We start from the raw sequence: 22518 nt of genomic DNA on the forward strand, positions 1-22518 counted from the left end.
AAATACATAATAAAATTAAATCTCTAGTGTTATCAAAATACATCTGAGTGCAAGACAGCAAAATAGCAAAATTATTTATTCTTCTTCCATGTAATTAATCCTAATGCTTGCCTTAATGCAAGCTCTAACCACACAGGTTCTATAACTGCTGACATATGCAGCTTGTCTCACAGTGAAGCTTGTATCCTGACGTACTGGCCAATATAACTTTCTTCCAAGTCAATATATCTTTGAGCAAGGACATGAATGATTACTTAGATCAGTTCTCTTACACAGCAAAAAATATCCTGTTGGCTAAACAGTGCCTTAACTTAATTTCACCAGGAAGATTATTTCATGAAAGTGAAATAAATGACATTCCAGTGTTAATGCAGCATGAGCCATCCATCTTCCAGAATCCCTGGGTACTCTATCTGTAGTATTCTCAGCTAGTTCTTGCACATAGGTCAATTGTGAATGCAAAAATTATTTTTAATCTGATAATGAATGAATGTCATATATTTATTTAATAATTCAACCTAAACTGCAATTTGAAGAACAATAAAAGTTAAAGGGAAAATTCTAAAGACATATTAAAATTTAAGCAATGAATAAAACATCATTGCATCGTTCAGTGTTCATAACCTCTCCTTAACACTATGACCATATCAGCCTCAGAGATACCCAATATTTCATTTGTCTCGAGGAAATAATCTGCAATGGGGCAATCATCAATTGCGATGGGTGAGGTATTGAGGCACCCAACAGCGCAGCCCATTAGCCATTAGATAGTGACCTGTAACCTTCCTAAGGCACACATGAGTAAAGACTATGAGAATAATGTAGCAGAGGACAACGCGTGCCCATTGAACCATTCTACAGCAGGAAAGAACAGGGAATAAACAAAACAGGTTCAATAGCTTGACAAATACAATTAAAATAAAATTGTTTCCTGTTCCATTAAGAGCATGTGTAGATGATTCAGGGGAAGATGATAAAAAGCCCTTTAATCAAGTCCACTTAAAATAAACTAGTACCATAATGTAGCTTCTTGGAAATTTGAATGACGTTTACAATCTTAATGTGAATTTCTTTGTATTCACTGAGGACTATTTTAAAAAAGCAGAATAATGCTTTCCGTGCTTTGAATTTTGTATTGCAAAGTTATCTTCTGTAAATCCTTTATTCCAGCATCAATATCAATATAATTAATGTTTTGAAGAAAACAGGAGTGTTTTTACAACCTTACCATTTTCCATATGCTCTGCCTCACCAACGCTTCCATCAGGTGTGGTCCTCTCATAGTTGTCTTCTGGAAGTGGGAGTGAACCTAGTCTTGGTCCCGATGAACTCTTGCTGCTAGGAGTTTCCGATTCCTCTAAGCCGCTGTCGTAACAGCTCTGTAGGGACCCTTGATGTGGATCCTGAGGTTGACTCACCACAGAGAAAGTCACTCGACGAAAGGGCTAGAAGAAACATGACTATAAGTGTCATAGTTGTATTTATATCATTAAATTCGCAAAGCAACAATTGTGTTATATGAAGCACAGAGAATACAATGGAAACTTGCTGTAATACTGAATGAACATTTCACTTTATAGTCCAGCAACAAATGTCACTGTGTCAATGTGAAAAATTCTTGGGTATGCCAGATGTTACTAATGTAGCTAACCATAATTTGCCAAAGTAGTTTTTGCTAACTTTGGTAAAAATTAATGCAGTAACATGTAAACAGTCTCTCATCTATTATTATTTACTTTGAAGACATCCTCAGAACAGTACATCTTGTGGCTATAGACTTCATCTCATGTAATATTTGCCAGTCTAACTATATAGAACTCACTTAATTCTCAGATTACCCATTCGGACTGATCTCAAAATGTCTGAAATGGCAGACAAAGAGCAGCATTGGGGATCAGCCACCCACTATCTACAATGTTCAATGTTCCTTGTAAATGCCAGAGGTTAAAATCAACACACTTTGGTAACATGTATTGGTTCTTTTTGAAGATAAAACTCAAATATTTTAAACTGCTTTATCAATTGAGTAGAAATTTTATTTTGAAACAAGTTGTAAAATTTATACACAATTCACTTTTAATGTGTCAAATCTGCTAATATTATTGTAATCCTGGCTATACAATTTCTTTATCTCCATCTACTTTTTCCCCTTCCTTCTACATTGCCTTTAAAACCCATGACTAAACTGTATTTTACATCTCACCACCTTTACTCAAACTGGTGGTGCCTTTAGCCCATACTTGATTCAACAGGTCTATTAGAATTTGCAACAGAGATCTTTTTGAACATGTTTTAGACTGGAATGGTCTTATGGTCTAATAATGGAGTGAAACCCCATTGCATGCCCCATCTCATTGAAGCCTACAGAATGTTGAAAGGCCTAGATAGAGTAGACTTGGAGAGGATGTTTTAAACAGTGGGACAGTCCAGGACCAGAGGGCACAACCTTAGAATAGAACAACATCCCTTCAGAACAGAGATTAGGAGGGATTTCTTAATGAATCTGGATTTCATTGCCGCAGACAACTGTGGAGGCTATATCATTGGGTGTACTTAAAAGGGAGGTTAATAGGTTCTTGATTAGTAAGGGTATCAAATGTTATGAGAAGAAGGCAGTACAATGGGGTAGAAAGGAATATGAGGCAGATTTGACGGGTTGAATGTCCTAATCCTTCTCCTGGTATATTTTGTGCTCTAATCCAGGAGTTCTCTATCTTTTTTTTATGTCATGGACCAGTAACATTAAGCAAGTGGTTTATGGATCCTGGTTTGGGGACCCCTGATCTAATCTATCCACTGTAATAGAAACAGAAATACACTTAAACCTCAGTAAATACCATAAAATATATATCAGTAATGATTTATCCTTGAGGTTTCTGGTGAAGAATGCAAAGATCCCTGTGTAAATTCACTTCCCTGTGCAAATATAAGTAGAGTGCAAAAAAAATGGAAGCTAACGATAGCACCACCCCAAATAAAAATAGATGAAAATACATGGCAATTATTGCAACTATGTTTTGGAGGTTTGATACTTCTGTGAGCCTATGTGTCATGTGTACTATTTCATCCTTCCAATGCCAATTATACCATCTGTAAAAATCTTCCCAGCCAGGCCTACTTTGTCAAACCTGCCAAATTTGCCATCTGTTCCAAAGTTCTCATTTGTGCCACTCATGCCAACTTTGCCAACAGTCACATATGCCTGTTTTATAATTGTACCAACAGTGCCACCTGTATTGCAAACGCTTGCTATATATCTGTGCTTAATACAACACTACCTATGTAAACTGCTATCTATCTGACTTACAAACAAAATAAGTCCTGCCCACTGCACCATCCAATTTGTAAAACACTCTAAAAACAAGTAAAAGAATAGTAAGAATGAATTGTATTATTCTCCCATCCAAACGATCAGACGTCTGAAAAGAAGAACAAAAGGTTTCTCTCTGAGAACAATGCCTTCTATTTCTGTCAGTTCTTTCAAGCTCAGTCATTTGAATCAAATATGTGTCTCATACTAATAAATGACCCATCTGAGACTAACTCATAAAATTGTAATTTGCCTATTTCTGAAGATCTGAATGTTCATAAAATACTTTAAATGAACATCTTCAGAGATTGGTGACAAGTAAATTATTGTAAATGAATAGGAATCATCTTGGCAAATTGGAAAGAAATTTACAGCAGATGTTGCAAGGCCTTAAAATCCACCTAGATGAAGGGGGCAAAATAATTTTGTATTGTAATGCAGCATAAAATTATAGAAATGTTTATTTTCTATTTCATCGATTAAACCATTTAATGTTAAGCTTTGGAAACTGGTGTAGAAATAAGTTTATAGTGTAGAATCCAGGCACAATGCAATAATAGCCTCTTAATTTTAGTTCCAGTGATAAACAACCAAATGTGAATTTTATGCCCAACAAATTTATATTCAAATCAGACAGCTATATGGAATTGGAATTGGGTTATTATTGTCACATGTAAAGAGATAACATGAAAACATTTGCTTGCATACTGTTCATACAGATCAAATCATCGTGCTCTGGATTAAAACTCTGTGCCTTGTGGTGTATTGGGCGCCAACTTTGCCATTTCTTTAGCTTTCTGTCTGATTTTTTTTTACAAGATTGAACTGCTAGCTCGACGCTCAACTCAGCAGAGATGCAAAGCATACAAGGAGCTGGCCAGATTCGAACCCAGAACCCAGATTTGAAGTCCAGTGTAGATGCCTCTACTCTACCGATCAGCATCGCATTGAAGTAGAGCAATATAAACCAATAACAATGCAGAATAATGTTTAACAGATACAGAGAAAGTGTAGTGCAGCTAAATAATAAGGTGCAAGATCATAACAACATAGATTGCAATTCAAGAGTTCATTTGATCGAAAAAGGAACCACTCAGTAGTCTTATAACAGTGGGGTAGAAGGGTATAACCTGTCCTTAAGCCTGGTGAAATGTGCTTCCAGGCTTTTCTATCTTCTGCCCAAGGGAAGAGGGGAGAAGAGAGCATGTCTGGGATGGGTGGGGTCTTTGATTATGCTGGCTGCTTTACTGAGCCAATGAGAAGTATAGACAAAGTCCATGGAGGAGAGGCTGTTTTTCCATGATGTACTGAGGTGTGTCCATAATTCTGTGCAGTTGCTAGCCATCACATGCAGAGTAGATGCCATAGCAAGCTGTTATACATGTTTTCTACCATCACACATCAAAGTTGTTGGTGAACACAGCAGGCCAGGCAGCATCTATAGGAAGAGGTACAGTCGACGTTTCGGGCCGAGACCCTTTCTCAAGACTAACTGAAAGAAGAGCTAGTAAGAGATTTGAAAGTGGGAGGGAGAGGGGGAGATCCGAAATGATAGGAGAAGACAGGAGGGGGAGGGATGGAGAGAAGAGCTGGCCAGTTGATTGGCAAAAGGGATATGAGAGGATCATGGGACAGGAGGCCGAGGGAGAAAGAAAAGGGGGAGGGGGGAACCCACCAGAGGATGGGCAAAGGGTATAGTGAGGGGGATGGAGGGAGAAAAAAGAGAGAGAGAAAAAGAATGTGTGTTTATAAATAAATAACGGATGGGGTACGAGGGGGAGGTGGGGCATTAGCGGAAGTTTGAGAAGTCAATGTTCATGCCACCAGGTTGGAGGCTACCCAGATAGAATATAAGGTGTTGTTCCTCCAACCTGAGTGTGGCTTCACCTTTACAGTAGAGGAGGCCGTGGATAGACATATCAGAATCGGAATGGGACGTGGAATTAACATGTGTATTGATAAAAAATAGTAAGGGCCAACAAGGACATATCAAATTTCTCTAGCCTCCTGAGGAAGTAGAGGTATTAGTGAGCTTCCTTGGACATAGTGCTCGGACAAGGACATGCTATTGGTGATCTTCTTGAAGCTCTCAACCCTCTCAACTTCAATACCTTTGATGTAAACAGAAGCATATGGACTGCCCTCTTCCTGAAGTCAATGACCAACTCTTTTGTTTTGCTGATACTGAGGGAAAGGTTGTTGCCATATTTTGAGATACAGTCCACTAAGGTGACATCATCTGCTAAGTTGTAGATGGAGTTATAGCAGAATATGCCATGCAGTCATCATTGTACGGGGATAAGGATGCATCATAATGGAGCATCCACACAGATATGCAAAAAATACTTAAGTTTATGCACAGTTAACGTTTCAGATCAACAACATTCTTTAATAATGTAAACATTCAATGGCATAGATTTTTAGCATGGAAGAAAATAACAAATTGGAAAACTTGTGATAGGGTTATAAGATGGAAAGGTGGAGAGAAAAAGTGACAAAATGGACAATGTCCGAGGCAATATTAGAAATTAATGTGATAAGTTAAGAACCAAAAAGTGAGACTAAAAAATATGTAAATAGGATTTGATTTCAAAGCTGGGTCTTGAAAGACTTCATAATATTATCCAAATATTTTCTTTTAGTTACTTCCATTTTTCTGACTGATGTTTAAAAATTTTGATATTTCAGATTTCTTCAACAAGTTTGAAACTGAAACATACTGCAACCTGGTGTTAATAGAATTATAATGAGATGTCTTGTTTAAAGTTGTTTCTAAGCACTGAAGTGAACAAACTAATTGATCTTCCTCCTGGCACTTAGCACTGCAAGTGGGACAAGTACTACACTTGTTCCTACAGCTCTTCTCTCATCACCATTTGTGTTCCCAATAAATTCTTCCAGGTGAGTCAACATTTCATTTGTAAGTCCTTAGGGGTTGCCTAATGTGTTCCTAGTGTGGTCTCCTCTACATTGGTGAGAGCCAATATTGATTAAGGGACTGCTTCTTTGAGCACCACAAAAGGCAGGTTTTCCTGGTGACCACCCATTTTAATTTAATTTCCCATTCACATTCTGACATGTCAGACCATGGCCTCCTCTACTGCTACTCCTAGGGTGCAGTGGAGGTTCAAGTTCCTTCAGCATTCTGGATTTCAAGCATCTGCAGAACCTCTTGTGTTTATGAAATACATCTTTATTGGCCAACCAACATCGAGAAATAACAATTATACCGGTAAACAAATTAAACCTAACAACATTAACATCAGTTTTATTGATCCTGTTCCTAAATACCTATTGTTAAGCTACTGGCATGCAGGGATCCCTCTTCATGGTGAGATTGTGTAGCATGAAGTTGTCTTTAGGAATTTCACACCATCTCTACTGAGCACCATAATTCTCTTCTAGGATGATCCAGAGAGAGGAAGCAACAACATAATATGCAAATGCTTGGCTCTATTGCATTTTGTGTTAGAGCATAACTTTCTCTGTAAACATGGTTACCAGCCAAATCATAGCTGTCACTATGTAACTACACTTCTGTTTGCTGAAGAAACTTAAATACAGCTGAAAAATTTGAAGCAATGGAGAATGAATGCACCTTTACATCTGTGTAGTTATAGGCAGGGGATTCACCAACAAAATTCACAGCCAATCATACACATGAGAAAGTCTGCAAATGCTGAAAATCCAAAGCAAGGTGCGCAAAATGCTGGAGGAACTCAGCAGGTCAGGCAGCATCTATAGAAGCATCCTGAAGAAGGGGCTCAGCCCGAAACATCGACTGTTTATTCGTTTCCACTGATGCTGCCTGACCTGCTGAGTTTAGTTTGTGTTGCTTATAATTCATAGCCCATGGTCACAAGCCAACTACATGCTGAGAGAGCAAAATCAATTGTGGCAGAGCTAAAATGTTACACTGCCAAGCAACATCAGTGCAATCAATGGTCCAAGTGAAATTTGAAATCCAAGTGACACAACATACTCTCTCTCGGGTCTCTAGTAAGAGAGCATGAGATGCAGTCAGCTCTCTTTGAGACAAGAGCATCAGCGACTTGCTTAAACTGGGATGTTGCAATTATCTCCAGCTCTAGCCAAGAATGAACTAAATGCATAATAGACAATCACCTTGACAACCATAGGCAAAAAGGTTATTATCCTACTTGAAGCTGCAGTTGAGACTGCAGCAGATTTTAACAGCATGTCATTTTGAGTGAAGACATTTCACGTACTGCTGCTCACTGATGTCCATGTCAGAGAATTGCTACCTGAAAGCGGTAGGCTGCTCAGCTTTCTCACTGATAGGCTTTCTCTTCCTTCTCTTATTTTTCTTCCAACAACTTGCCCTGCTTTAAATGTCCCAAGCTAATTCAGCTTGCCATGCTCTACTGCAATGGAAAATACTCCTGCTTGTACCCACTGATATACACTGAAGTCTTAAATGCAATTGCTACTTACTCACCAGCCCAGCTTTTGCTCCTAGTAAGAGTTACAGAAGACACTTCATACATAGAAAACATTAACAGCGACATTATAAATGACTAGCATTTCAATGGTAGGTACTCCTTCCTTCTACTGAACAGGTTTCCAGTCCAGCAGGGATAGGAGAGGAGATTAGTTGGACCACTGAACTCCGAAATGGCAACACTGACAAGAGATCAGATTTAACATCATGAACTGCACACTCTGCATTAACTCACTGATGTTCTTGGTGCACTAACAACTTCACTAAGAACTTCAGGGCCTAAGTAAGAGAATCAGGAGGAAATCGTTCAGCCATGTCCTACTGACAATTTTTAAACCAGTTAGCACAATTAGCTCAACATCAAATTATGGACAGAACTGTAAATTTTAAGGGAAAGTAAAGTTAGGAGTAAGAGAGAGACAGATAAATAGAACAGGCTGAAAACAGGAAGATCAAATCTTACTTTGCATTAATAAAATAGACTGTAGTAAATTAAAATAAACTGAAGTAAATTATTCACACTTGCAGAAGTTCATTTTCTGTGCCACAGAGGCTGTTTAAAAGTTATTGATATTTATCACTCCCCTGTTTCCAAGTAGGCAGCCAATAAGTTTGCTTTGATATATGAAGAGATCGATATAAATCTGCCTCAAGGTGAAAATATGATTTACATGTCTGGGTATCATGTGCATAAATGTAGAAACAGGACCCTTTGGCTGGACCCAAGGTGCACTCTTTTGGACTATAGACCCTACATTCAAAATCAGTGGTAGGTGACCTGGATGGACCTTTGACTGCCATAAATTTTGTACAGTCAGTGACATGCTGCACATGAAAGAAGCCAAAATTGCAAACTTCAGCAGCAGTTTATTGTCTCATTATTATCAACGTTGATGTGGTTGTCATGCATTATGTTTTAGTGTTTGCAATTTTTGTTGCAGCACTAGTACTTTGAAACAGCAATCTGACATCACCAATTTGTGACCATTAACCATTTGGCAGCAATCTCAATCCAAGTTTGAGAAACTATGACCATTTCTGAGAAAGGTGATCCTTCTTTATTCACGTTGGTCCTCATCTCTGCTAAGGCATAAGCTTAGAACTTCTCATCAAAAGTCAGCAAAGTTTGTTTACAGCACAACCTCCATGACTAAAGTCATTCACAGAAACATGCAGGGAAATGGTCAAGGTTTTCACACAGATTGATAATTTTCCTGTCAATTCTTCAATCTTTATTGGCACAATGTTTTGCCTGGGAATTCTCTGGTGCGGATTCCCTACTCGACTCCCCTGTCATTTCGTCCCTCCCCACAGATCTCCCTTCTGGCACTTATCCTTGCAAGCAGAACAAGTGCTTCACCTGCCCCTACACCTCCTCCCTCACTACCATTCAGAGCCCCAAACAGTCCTTCCAGGTGAGGTAACACTTCACCTGTGAATCTGTTGGAGTCATAAACTATGTCCAGTGCTCCCGGTGTGTCTTCCCATACATCGATGAGACTCAACATAGATTGGGAGACCACCTTGTTGAGCACCTGCTCTCTGTCCGTCACAGGAAGCCGGATCTCCACATGAAGTGGAATTAAAAATTTTAATTTCACTTCCCAATTTGTCAATCTATGGCCTTGTCTACTGTTGGAGGAACAACACCTTATGTTCGTCTGGGTAGCCTCCAACCTGATGCATGAACATCGATTTCTTGATCTTCCGGTAATGCTCCCCCACCTCCCATTCACTGTTCCCCATCCCCCCTTTCCCTCTCTCACTTTATCTCCTTAACTGCCTATTGCCTCCCTCTGGTACTCCTCCTCCCCCCTTTTCCTTCTCCCATGGCCTTCTGTCTTCTCCTAGCAGCCTCCCCTTTCTTCAGTCTTGTATCTCTTTCACCAATCAACTTCCCAGCTCTTTGCTTCATCCCTCCCCCTTCTGGTTTCACCTATCACTTTGTGTGTCTCTCTCCCCTCCCCCTACTTTTTAAAACTACTACTCATCTTTTTTTTCTCCAATCCTGCCAAAGGGACTCAGCACGAAACGTCAACTGTACTTTTTTCCACAGATGCTGCCTGGCCTGCTGGGTTCCTTCAGCATTTTGTGTGATCACATTAAGACCAGTTTTATGACCTTCTGCATTTTATGATACATTTAACGTGATTCACCAGCACATTCCCCCACCCCAACAACAAATCCCAAACTCACAAGCCAAAATTAGTCGTATGCTTATTGGAATTAGAATTGCTTTGCCTACTTCAGATAGAAATAATTATTTCAGTATCACAGAAAAATACATTTTGGACTTCTATGAGAACAATACTGAGAAATACAAATATACTCACATGGAAATCAAGAATAGGAATAGGAATAATCACACAGTAATCACACTCCACCATTCAATACGATCATGTTTTATCTGTTTCTAACCTCATCCTCAGTCCAATCTATGCCCTTTAAACTTTTGCCCTCTGGTTTATCAAAAATCTATCTACCTCCACCAGAAAAGTATTCAAAGACTAAGAAGCCACTACCCTTTAATTAAGAGAGGTCCAAAGACATATGACTCTGCGAGAAAAAATACCAATCCCTGTGTCATAAATGGGCAGCCTCTTATTGTTCATCCATATGCTCAGTTTTAATTTTTCCCCAAAGGTGGAAACCCTGTGGAAAGTCCACAGGATCAGAAGCGTTTTAGTCATCTCTCACTCTTTTAAATTCCTCCAGACCCGGAGGAGAACAAATTACATTTTTATCAAGCAGAGTTATTCTGTACTCTTAGGACATAATACCAAAATGCATTTATTTTTGCATAAAAATTCAAAAGTAATTTCTGCCCACATTTTACATTTTCTTTGTCAAACAAATGAATACATATTGCCTGCACTTCAAACACAGAGCAGCACACTAATCCAAATGGAACTTGAAATGTATTTGCATCCAAAATATCGTAATTTTCTAGCTGAGTTAGGTGGTTTGAATTATTGTGGTAATCTTAAAATGTGATTGTAAGACTTCTAGCATGTATATATGAAAATTTAAAAATATATGGGAAACTAAAAATTTTAGATTCCCACTGTTCAAAAGATCAAGTATAGATTATTTTGTGAAAAATCAAATATACTTGTCCAACATAGGCTTGCAATCTTTTCTTGTACTATTATCATGCAAGGTGATGTTGATTCTTTGTAATGACTCTGAGTAAAATTTAGTTGTTATTTACTTGAGGCCTTCCATTGGTTGGCAGCAACCATGGATGTTGAAACCTAGATGTCTACGTGATATGCAAACCAGTACACAAGGCAGGGCAGTACAATATGGAGAGCAAGCTGTTACCCATGTAGCAGGCTGCCCCACTCCACTAAAGCTGATGAATCCAAAAGATGGGCAGACACTGACACAGATTGGCACCGGTACCGTTACAGGAGTTGCCAGTCAGCATTTTAAGGTGCCAGTAACCCGCATTCGTCCCTTCTCCTGTCAGTACAAATGGTTCTGCCGGGTTTAGCAGCTAAGCCACACGTGAAGGCCGGGAGCTGGACTTGGCTCTCAGAGATGTGTTAGTTGTTATGGCTGTCAGATATTCTCTGTAATCCATGAAAGATGCAAAGGCATATTCTCCACAGACTCTTTTCCAAACCGATAAAGGGAAAAGCCAATGATTCTAACTCTAATACCTAATTTTGATGAATTTCTTTTCACCTGTGTTCTTTTAAAAAGTATGTTCTCTATACCTTTTTGTTTTTCCATAATTACAATAACGGGTTTTTAAATACTGAGACATTGCATATTCAATGCAAGAGATCCCAGTCTGCTCAAGAGTGTGGCTTACGTCTAGTCGCTACAATCTATGTGCTTTGCCTGTGACTGTCAGAAAGAAAAAAATGGTAAGTGGCAGGAGAGTGAACAGACTATTGATCGCAATGACGAACAGAACTGCTGTGGAGCTGAGAAAAGCATTCCTGCTCATTTGAATTTTTGTTCTTTCAGTGCTAGATCATCAGTTTATTGTATTTTTCCGGCAATACATGAAGGAAACCCAAGGTTGGCTCTGTCCAGAGCACCCCGATTTCCTTGAAGGAGCCTAAAAATGTAGCGTGGCACGAAAAAATAAGAAAAATAATGACTTTTGAATAGGTACGCTGGGAATTCACTATAAAAAACAAAAATGTTTGGAATATTCAACAGGTCAGGCTGCATCTGTGAGATGTGAAACAAGAGTTAACACTAGAGAAAGAAGCCCCTTTGCAAGAACAAAAGAAACTCGTAATACTGCAGGGAGTTTTGAGGAGGCTTCAATAGAGTGAAACCAGGGTGACTATGGGGAGAAGCTGTAAACAAAGTTTTCTGGTCAATGGGTGCACAGCAGCAGTTGAGAGAGAGAGAATATGGACAAAAGGTGCTAATCTCACATTTTTACATGGTTAATCAATGACACACCCCTGCCTATTCTGAATACCTCTGTCTCTATCTCTATCTCAAGATATAGGCTAGCTCCTAACAAACCTGGTGACTCCCATAGCTATCTAAACTACTGTTTGTCCCACCTTGCCTCCTGTACTACTTTATTCCACTCTCCCAGTTCCTTTACCTCTGCCATAATATTTCTGATGATAACACTTTCCCTAAGAGTGCATTTGAATTGCCTTCTTTACTTCTGAACTGTGGCATTCTCTCTGCCATGGTGAACAAAGCCCCTGAGTGCATCTCATTCACTTTCTGTGCCTCTGCTCTCACACCCTCTCCTCCAAGGATAGAATTCTCCTGGTCCTCACTTCCCATGTTATCAATTTTACATTCAACAAATTGTTTTCCACAAATTTTTGCCACCTTCAGAGATATTACTTTCATACACATTTTCCCTCTTCTCCCTTTACAGCATTTTACAAGGATCATTCTTGACCTGACCCTTCTTGACTCTTCTATTTCAACCAATGAATTCCTCTTCCTACAGTACTTATCAATTCTTATCTTTTCACCCATTCCCAGCATCCAGGAATTGAGCCAGACTTTCTAGGAGAAGCAGTAGTTTACATGTTTTTTTCTCAGTCTAGTGCACTGCATTTAGTGTTCACAATGTGGCCTCCTTCCCTGCCAAGCATGCCCTCCTAGTCTGCACTTTGCATCTCCCACGTTCTTTTGCCTATATTCTCACTCTTGAACAACTCCTATTACTTCATTATTTATGGCTTCTCTCCATTATTATCTCACTTTCACTCTGTCACAGACAACCCCTACCCCACCTTCCCCACAGCCTTACACGACTTTTGTCTGCTTTTTAGTTCCGATGAAGGGTCTCCAAACCAAAGAATTTATTCTGCTTCTCTTTTCACAGATGTCACCAAAACAGCTAGCATTTCTAGCATTTTTCTTTGGTTCTGTCCTGAGTGGCAATGCTTGAGGAGGTTGGTCTAGATATCTGAAAATAGTCTCAGAGCACTGCTAGTCTTGCAGAATTGAAAATATCTGCTTTTTTTAAAATTCCCAGATGCACATTAGGTATTGTTTATTCCCCAATAAAAAAAGTGTGTAGTTTTCTGTTGTTGCCAAGTGCATGGATCTGTCTTTTGCTCGGAAAACTTTGAATTTATAACTTGCATACATCTGTGTACTTTATGTGAGTGTGGGCATGAATTGTTGTAAGCTAATAGGGATTCATTGTCAAGTAGCTGTTCTGATATTTTTTATTTTATTATGATCTCACCAATAACATTCTTCTACACAGTTACCAAACATATTTGCTGTTAAAACATCACATGTTTTAAACACTTTTTTTCCCCACAGAACCATCAACAATAACAATGTCAAAATGTGATACAATCCTGTCATAATTGCTGTGTTGTTAACTCTATAGGAAATGTTCAGCATTGGTCACAGATAATTTTTTTTTGTTCTGTTTGCACTTTAGACATCCTATTCTTGTACATAGGGTAGACTGACTACTTCTCTTTTGTGAAGTATTCATACAAGTGAAAAACACAGGAACATCATTAATTCTATCTTTAACAGGAATCAAGTCTGGACCCTAAAGCATAGCATGATAAAAATACCACACACGCTTGAATAAAAAATAGTAATTTAACAATGTTCTACAGCTGCTTCTGCGATACTTAGACATCTTAAATGAAACAATATCATATTGTTCCTAACAATAAACAAGTAAGATTGTTTTGTGTTAAACTATCTAATATATTCTTACGTAATCTAATTTGAATACTAATTCATGCTTTTATAACAGAGCATTGAATGAAAAATTGGGGCAATTGGCATGTTTTATTGTAACCCCCTGAACTGAAAATAACTGTGCAATATGGCTGCAGAGTAACAATACTGGATATTATTTGGATTATTAAAAGAACCAAAAAAACTATATAAATGTATACACCATTATTTTCTTTTAAATTTGAAAATCGTATTCTAGTCACTGAGAGGAGAACCACACAGAAATTCAACCCCAAGGTGTGCAAAATATGATGGCCAATGGTGCATAACACCAGGCATGTATAGAATAATAAATAGGCAAAATGAATTTACAGAGGGAATGATGGATTGGCTTGAAGACATTACATGGTTGCATAACAACCAGGGATTTCAGGTCCAATAATACAGAGTGTCAGTGAATTTTATATGTACCAGGGCAGAATTTCCTGCTTAGAATGTGGCTATTTAAGCATATATAGACTTAATTGTGTAAAGTCAAGTATGAGATGTCAAATGTATGCAATAACATCAGGCAAAATTTTTGCTCACTGATTTTAGTGATCAAAAATAAGTATATGAAAGAGAAACATTATGCACTCCTTCTCTAACCTTCATACAACTTTTTTTAAATTATAGAAACGCTTCAGAAGGTGGCCACTATCTAAACGTAATTGTTTGTATATAATTGTTAAATAGGACTAACAATTATAAAACGCTGACTGTTAATCCTTCCAGAACAAAAAGATTACACCCTGTAAATTGGATTGTGGTATGTGACATACTTGCTGCATGGGTCACACAGTCATTGATTTGTCTTCAGATCTTCAGTACGTCTGACATGCTAAAGCGTAGAGCAACACAACAATGTACTTATGGAATTCATGCAACTGAATGACCCACAATTTTATATTTATGCAGAAACAGGTACCAATATTGTCCTCAGGCACTACCTCAGCTAGACTAATTTTAAGTAATTTATTTCTGAACAGTACCTCAGATCTTCTACCTCAGGAACCTTTTTATGGTAGTGACTGTCATCTCATATGCAAGCTTGTAACCCTCATCCAAGCATCCAAACACCTATCTCTACTGCAATTTTGAAAACCTAACTCATCTTTACTCTCCAACTTGCTGACTCAGCCCAACTCCATCCCCGAGCCACTGCAACCACTTACACTGCCTGATCAGAGGCAGAAGGGATACAGAGTTTTTGAAATTTGATATTAATGCAGTCAATGTTAATAACTGTGTAAAACACACCATTACTACCAAGTGGAAGCTTTAGTATTGCTGACTGAGGATGAATTTCTCGATTAGTGTGCAGCCAATGTGAATCAACAAAAATCAAAGCTGCAGAAAAACTGAAGCACAAAGTTAAAATAATAGAATACCAACAAGCTCAAGGGAAGTCAAGGGTGATCCCCACACCATACTAATTGACAAGCAATTTGAATCTTAGAATACTGATTCCAGTCATGCTCAACAAGAAACAAGGGTGATATTCAAATGCTGAGGCAGTCCAAAGAAAATCTCTAAGCTATTCACCAGTTCCTGAGATATATGAAGATACTGATAGCAAAATGATATTTCATCCTAGCAATGAGATGTCTGTGAAGTAATAACAGATATGCACACAACATTTAAAAGCATGAGAGATGGTATGGAATTCACCTGCAGATTGTAAGTCTAGGTCAGAGACTTTATTTGAAATAGAAGAAATACATTAGCATTGATATCAGAAATGTTATGTATTTAATATTTCAGTAGTACTTGAGTAATATTGTAAACATATTATTTGATTAGGCATTATTTAAGTAATTCATACTGAGTTATATGTAGCAGTAGGTGAATGGCAGACACTATCTCACACCACCACAGTATACTTGCGTGCCTTGCTTAAAGTAAAGCTGAACTAATACTAAAATCTCTTCACATACCATACAGCGTATAGCAGTACCTCAATACTTTACACATTTCTATTATGAAAGGAGTTTACATGTGTTTTTGAATGGATGAAATAATCTTTTGTCATGAACAGAGCAAACACAAAAATAGAAATAATGTATGAGATCATGAAAAGGCAACGTAACATCATTGGACATGTGATTTGGAAAGAGGAGTTAGAACGCACGGTAATTATGGGAAAGATTGAAGGGAAGAAAGCAAGAGGAAGACAAAGAAAAATAGTGATGGAGACAGCAGCCAGAGACTTGGAAATGATTACCAATGAATTGATCCACTTGACCTGAAACAGGAGTGTGTGGGCCATGGCAGTCAAAGCTCAAACTGAGCATGGCACCTAATGATGATGATGAATCCTTTGTAAATTCACATCAAGTTCACATCTGCATTGCTCTTATTGCTTGAAATTATCAACATGTTATAACCATCCGAGAATTTTCCATCTCCACATCATCGAATAGTGTAAACTCCAATATTTCTTCCGAGTCATTATCTTCTATTCTCTTTTCCCAGATCATGAATGAGCCATTGATTTCATGAACACGTTCAGATACAGAATCAGAATTAATATCAGTCACATTCTGTATGATATTACAGAGAAAGGTTGAACAAGTTAGGTCTTTATTCTTTCGAGCGTAGAAGGTTGAGGGGGGACTTGATAGAGGTATTTAAAATTATGAGGAGGATAGATAGAGTTGACGTGGATAGGCTTTTTCCATTGAGAGTAGGGGAGATTCAAACAAGAGGACATGAGTTCAGAGTTAGGGGGCAAAAGTTTAGGGGTAAGACGAGGGGGAACTTCTTTACTCAGAGAGTGGTGGCTGTGTGGAACAAGCTTCCAGTAGAAGTGGTAGAGGCAGGCTCGATATTGTCATTTAAAGAAAAATTGGATAGGTATATGGACAGGAAAGGAATGGAGGGTTATGGGCTGAGTGCAGGTCGGTGGGACTAGGTGAGAGTAAGCATTCGGCATGGACTAGAAGGGCCGAGATGGCCTGTTTCCGTGCTGTAATTATTATATGGTTATATGGTATGTCATGATATTTATTGTTTTGCAGCATTGCAATACATAATAATAAAAAACATAAATTGCAATAAGGAATCTATTTAAAAAATTAAATAAATTGTGCAAATGAGAGCAAAAAGAAAAACATTGAGTAAAGTACATGGGTTTATTGTCTGTTCAGTAATATGATGCTGGAGGGGAAGAAGCTATTTCTAGAACATTGAGTGTATATCTTCAGGATCCTGTACCTTCTCTTGACAGTAGCAATGAGAAGAGGGCACGTCCTGGGTGATGGGGGTCCTTAATGATGGATGCCACTTCTTGGAGGCATCGCCTTTTTAAGGTATCCTGGATGCTGGGGATGCTAGTGCTCATGATGGACCTGGCTGAGTTTGGTATTTTCTGCAGCCTTTCCTGATACTTAGTAGACAATATGCAACTGATTAGAATGCTCCCCACAGTACATGGGTAGAAATCTGTGAGAATCTGTGGTGACATACCAAGTCTCCTCAAAATCATGATGAAATATAGCTGCTGTGTGCCTTCTTTGTAAATGCATGAATATGTTGGGCCAAGGATAGATCTTCAAAGATGTTGACACCCAGGAGCTTGAACCAGCTCACCCTTTTCACTGCTGATCACATGACAAGAACTGGTGTGTGTTCTGTCAACCTTCCCTTCCCGAAATCCACTATAAATTCCTTGGTCTGGTTGACAGTGACTGTAAGGCTGTTGTTGTGACACCTCTCAACCAGCTGATCTATCTCACTCCTGTGCACCACCTCATCACCATTTGAAATTCTGTCAACAATAGGCATATTTATAGATGCTGTTAGAGATGAGCCTAGCCACATAGTTGTGGGTGCTGTACGCATCCATGAGGTGAGCTGGTGTTGATTCACTGCGAGGAGGAGATGTTATTTCTGATTTGCACTGACTGTGGTCTCCCTTATGAGGAAGTTAATGATCCAGTTGCAGAGGGAGGTACAGAGGCCTCGGTTTTGGAGCTGTTGATTAGCACTGAGGGTCTGAGGATATCATGGTATTAAATGCTGAGCTATAATCAACAAACAGCAGCCTGATGTAGGTATTGATGGTATCCAGGTGGGTACAGTGATGAAGGCAAGATTGCAGTGGGTCCAGGTCCTTGCTTAGGCAAGTGTTGATTCTGGCCATGACCAACGTCTCAAAGAATTTCATTACAGTAGACGTGAGTGCACTGTGCAATAGTTGTTGAGGCAGCTCACCCTGCTCTTCTTGGAGATGGTATGATTGTCGCCCTTTGGATGGAGGTGGAAACTTCAGACTGTAGTAGTGAGAGATTGAAGTTGTCCTTGAACACTCACACTAGTTGGCTGGCACAGGTTTTCAGTGTGCTACCAGGTACACCATCAGGGTCTGACCTCCTGCAAGGGTTCATCCTCTCAAGAGATATTCTGACATCAGCCTCTGAGACCGAGATTGCAGGGTCTCCAGATGTTGTAGGGATTCACACAGACGCAGTTTTATTCTCCCTTTTAAATTGAGTATAAAAGGCATTGAGTTCATCTAGGAGTGCAGTATCACTGATGTTAGGTTTTGCCGTGTAGGAAATAATGGCCTGCAATCCCTGCCAGAGCTGACATACATCTAATTCCATCTCTAACCTTAATCAGAATTGTTCTTTCATTCTGAAAGTAGCGTTCCAAAGGTCATACTTGGACTTCTTGTATAGATCTGGATTACCAGTCTTAAAAACCACAGATCTAGCCCTCAGCAGACTATGAATCTCCTTGTTCATCCATGGATTTTGGTCTGTCCAGTATGTTTCTGAAGGCATACACTTGCCCACACAGTACTTCAAGTTGATGACAACTGTGGCATATTCACTCAGATTCAAAGATGAATCCCTTAGTATTGTCCAGTTCACCAAGTCAAAGCAGTCCTGTAAGAGCTCCTCCACCTCCCTTGTTCATATCTTCTTGCTCTTCACTAATGGTGCTGTGGTCTTCAGTCTTTGCCTGTATGCTGGGAGTAGATATACAGTAAGGTGATCGGACTTTCGAAAGTGCAGGTGTAGGATGACATAGTGAGCGTTCTTAATGGTGGTCTAACAATGGTCAAGTGTTTTGGCTCCACGGGTGATATGTTGGTGATAGTAGTTCAAGCTGGTCTGTGAAATCCCCCACGATTACGTACTCTGGGTTGTTTTCATCAACTGATTTAGTTACCCTCTGATAAAACTTTGAGCTGACATTTAAATTTTTGTTTGACATTTTGACATTGACAATGTTGGAAGCTATTTTAAGGGGATCAAGCAAAATTAACATGGTTTTATGAAAGGAAAATCATGTTTCAGTAATTTATTGGAGTCCTTTAAAGGAATATGTGCTGTCGATAAAGAGAAATTGAATACAATAAACTAAGATTTCTTGAACATAATTGCTGACATGCTATATCAAAGATAGTTGAAGGCATTGATGGTGTTGGATATGACATATTGTTGTGGATTGGAGATTAGCTGTCAATGGGAAACAAAGAACAGGCATATCCAGGTATTTTTCTAATTGCCAAATTGCAATGAGTAGTGTATCAACGTGATTGGTGCTGGGATCTAAAATTCACATAATTTACATTAATGACTTAGATGAAAGCTCCAAAGGTACAGTTGCTAATTTTGTTGATGGCACTAAGGTAGGCCTTCCAAGAGGACCACAACCTTTTTGTGGTTTGGAGCCTTGTGTGCCTCGGTGACCCAGACAACTATGTCAGATCGAGTCACCACTTTATGTTTTGGCTCTTGGTAGGGTCGCCCATGCCAAACAGGTCAAAAGGTAGAGGACAGACTAAGAGTAGTCCACTGATCCTCCAGGTTCGTAGGTTCAGCTCAGCGCTAACAACCCTGACTGGTAAAACACAATTGCTATGGAAACATCAATGAAAAAATCCTTCTACATCTGAGAGCGATGGTATTCCTGAGTCTCCATCAGGGAAATGCATGATTGACATTAGTGAACACCAAGAGGAAGGTACTAACATGATGAAGGAAACCCTGAACACTGTCAGAGATAGAAGACCTTCACTGCCACCCTAAATATTAGTGGTGTAGCAGGCAGTAACTAACTAAATAGTAAATGTGCAGTAAATGCTGTTGTGTGTACTTTATGCTATATGTTCGAGGTCTTGGGAGACCCAGAATCTCCCTGGAAAATACATCTGCCTGAAATGCATCTGGCTGCAGCTTCTTGAGACCATGTTAGGGATCTGGAGTAGCAGCTGGATGATCTTCTGCTTGTACAGGAGAGTGAGGAGATAATCCATCAGTGTTAGACTGAAGTAGTCACCCTGAAGTTGTAGGAGGTGAGTAGCTGGATGACAAGGAGAAATGGTAATGTGAATAGGAAGTTAGCACAGAGAACCCCTGTGGCCATTCCCCTCAATAATAAGTATAACGTTTTGGATACTGTTGTAGAGGATGACCTCCCAGAGGAATGACATGGAGACCAGGTTATTGGACTGAGGATAGGTCCATGGTGTAGAAGGGAAATATGGAGAAGAGTGGAGCGGTAGTGATAGGGAACTCAATAGTCAGGGGAACAGACAAGAGATCCTGTGAACGTGAAGGAGACACGTGAGTAATATGTTGCCTCCCAGGAACCAGGGTCAGGGACATCTCAGATCCCGTCCACAACATTTTGGAGAGGGAGGGAGAGCAGCCAGATGCCTTGGTATTTATTGGACCAATGACAGGAAAGAAAAGCAAAGGGGTCTTGAAAAGAGAATTTAGAAAGCTAGATAGAAAGCTGAGAAGCAGGGCCTCCCAGGTAGTAACTTCTGGATTGCTGCCTGTGCCACACAGTAGTGAGGGAAAAAACAGAATGATTTGGCAAATTAATGTGAGGCTGGGAAGCTGGTGCAGGGGGCAGGGATTCAGGTTCTTGGATCATGGGATCTCTTCTGGGGAAGTTATGGCCTGTTCAAAAGTGACAGGTTGTACCTGAACCCGAGGGGAACCAACATTCTCGCAGGCAGATTTGTCAGAGCTGTTGGGGAGGGTATAAACTAATTTGGCAGTGGTTGGGAACTGGAGTGAAGGGACTCAGGATAGGACAGATGGTAAAAAAGCAAAGATAGCATGCAGGCAGTCTGTCAGGAAGGGCAGACAGATGATAGGATATAATTACAGGCAGCAGGGTGAGTATCACTGCATTAGAGATGCAGAATCAAAAAGCAAATACAGTTCTTAAAATGTAATATTTCAATGCATGGCATGAAAGAAATAAGGTGGATAATCTTGTTGCATTATTACAGATTGTCAGGTATGATGTCGTGGCTATCAGTGAATCGTGGCTGAAGGATGGTTGTAGTTGGGAGCTGAATGTCTGAGGTTACACGTTGTATCAGAGGGATAGGAAGGTAGGCAGAGGGGGTGGTGTGACTCTGCTGGTACAAAATGGCATGAAATCAGTAGAAAGATGTTGAATCCTTCATGGTTGAGTTGGTAGATCAGCCATGATCATACTGAATGGCGGTGCAGGCTCGAAGGGCCGAATGGCCTACTCCTGCACCTATTTTCTATGTTTCTATGTTTCTAAGACAATTGCAAGGGTAAAAGGACCCTGATGACAGTTATATACAGGCCCCCCAACAGTAGCTGGGATGTGGACCACAGATTACAACAGAAAATAAAAAAAGGTGCGTTAAAAGGGCAATGTCATGATAGTCATGGGAGATTTCAACATGCAGGTTGATTGGGAAAATCAGGTTGGATATGGATCTCAAGGAAGTGAGTTTGCTGAATGCCTATGAGATAGCTTTTTACAGCAGTTTGTTATTGAGCCTACTAGGGGATCAGCTATACTGGATTGAGTATTATGTAATGAACTGGAGGTAATTAGGAAGCCTTAGGTAAAATAGCCCTTAGGATGTAGTTATCACAATATGAAATTTGATGGGTTGATATCTAGCATTCTACCGTGATACATTTCTTCCCTGTTGTACGTTATTGAGGTAAAGGTGTGCAGATTTAACTTTCCAGAAAATGCATTGTATACTAGGCTTAATTGGCTCCTTAAGGTTATTATAGCCTGTGCGGTCATGGGAACAAGCTCCCATGCCACCTCAAACAGCCTCAGACAACCAAATCCAGCTCTTGGCCTTCACGCATAGCTTAGGTACCACGCCCGGCAATACTGTTTCTACTGACAGAGGGGGCAATTGCGGGTTACTGCTTCTTTAAAACCAGTTGCCTTGGGCAGTAGTGCTCATCAGCCATGATTAGCAACTCATCTAGGAGAAGGAAAACTCTAATCACAAACTTCCGCTGCCTTGTGGCTATAATCATTCATGGGGATGGCTTTGGGAGTAAACCCTGAGGGAAAAATCCAGGGCTGGAGTCTCTGAGGCAATCCTACATTGTGCTTAATGCTGACTGGCATCTCCTGCACTGCTGCTGGTACCAAACTCCATCGGTCTCTGCTGCTCCTTTGGGTTCACCAAACGCGTGGAGTGGTGGAGCCTGCTACATGGGCAAAGCTTGCTCTCCATATCATACTGCCCAGGCTTGTGTATCTAGACAGCTAGGATGCAATATCCATTGTCACCTCTGAC

General features: G+C 39.7%; 1 protein-coding gene across 2 annotated transcripts in view; it reads right to left on the bottom strand.

Moving 5' to 3' along the window:
* pcdh7b (protocadherin 7b) overlaps positions 1-22518 on the bottom strand; it is a 418393-nt gene that overhangs the window by 225461 nt on the left and 170414 nt on the right. For both annotated transcript variants that reach the window (XM_072252916.1, XM_072252915.1), the window contains exon 2: positions 1229-1445. In XM_072252916.1, the coding sequence (XP_072109017.1) occupies positions 1229-1445 (217 nt within the window). The remainder of the gene's footprint in view (positions 1-1228; positions 1446-22518) is intronic.

Source organism: Mobula birostris, chromosome 3 (genome assembly GCF_030028105.1).
Source record: "Mobula birostris isolate sMobBir1 chromosome 3, sMobBir1.hap1, whole genome shotgun sequence".
NCBI classification, from domain to species: Eukaryota; Metazoa; Chordata; class Chondrichthyes; order Myliobatiformes; family Myliobatidae; genus Mobula; species Mobula birostris.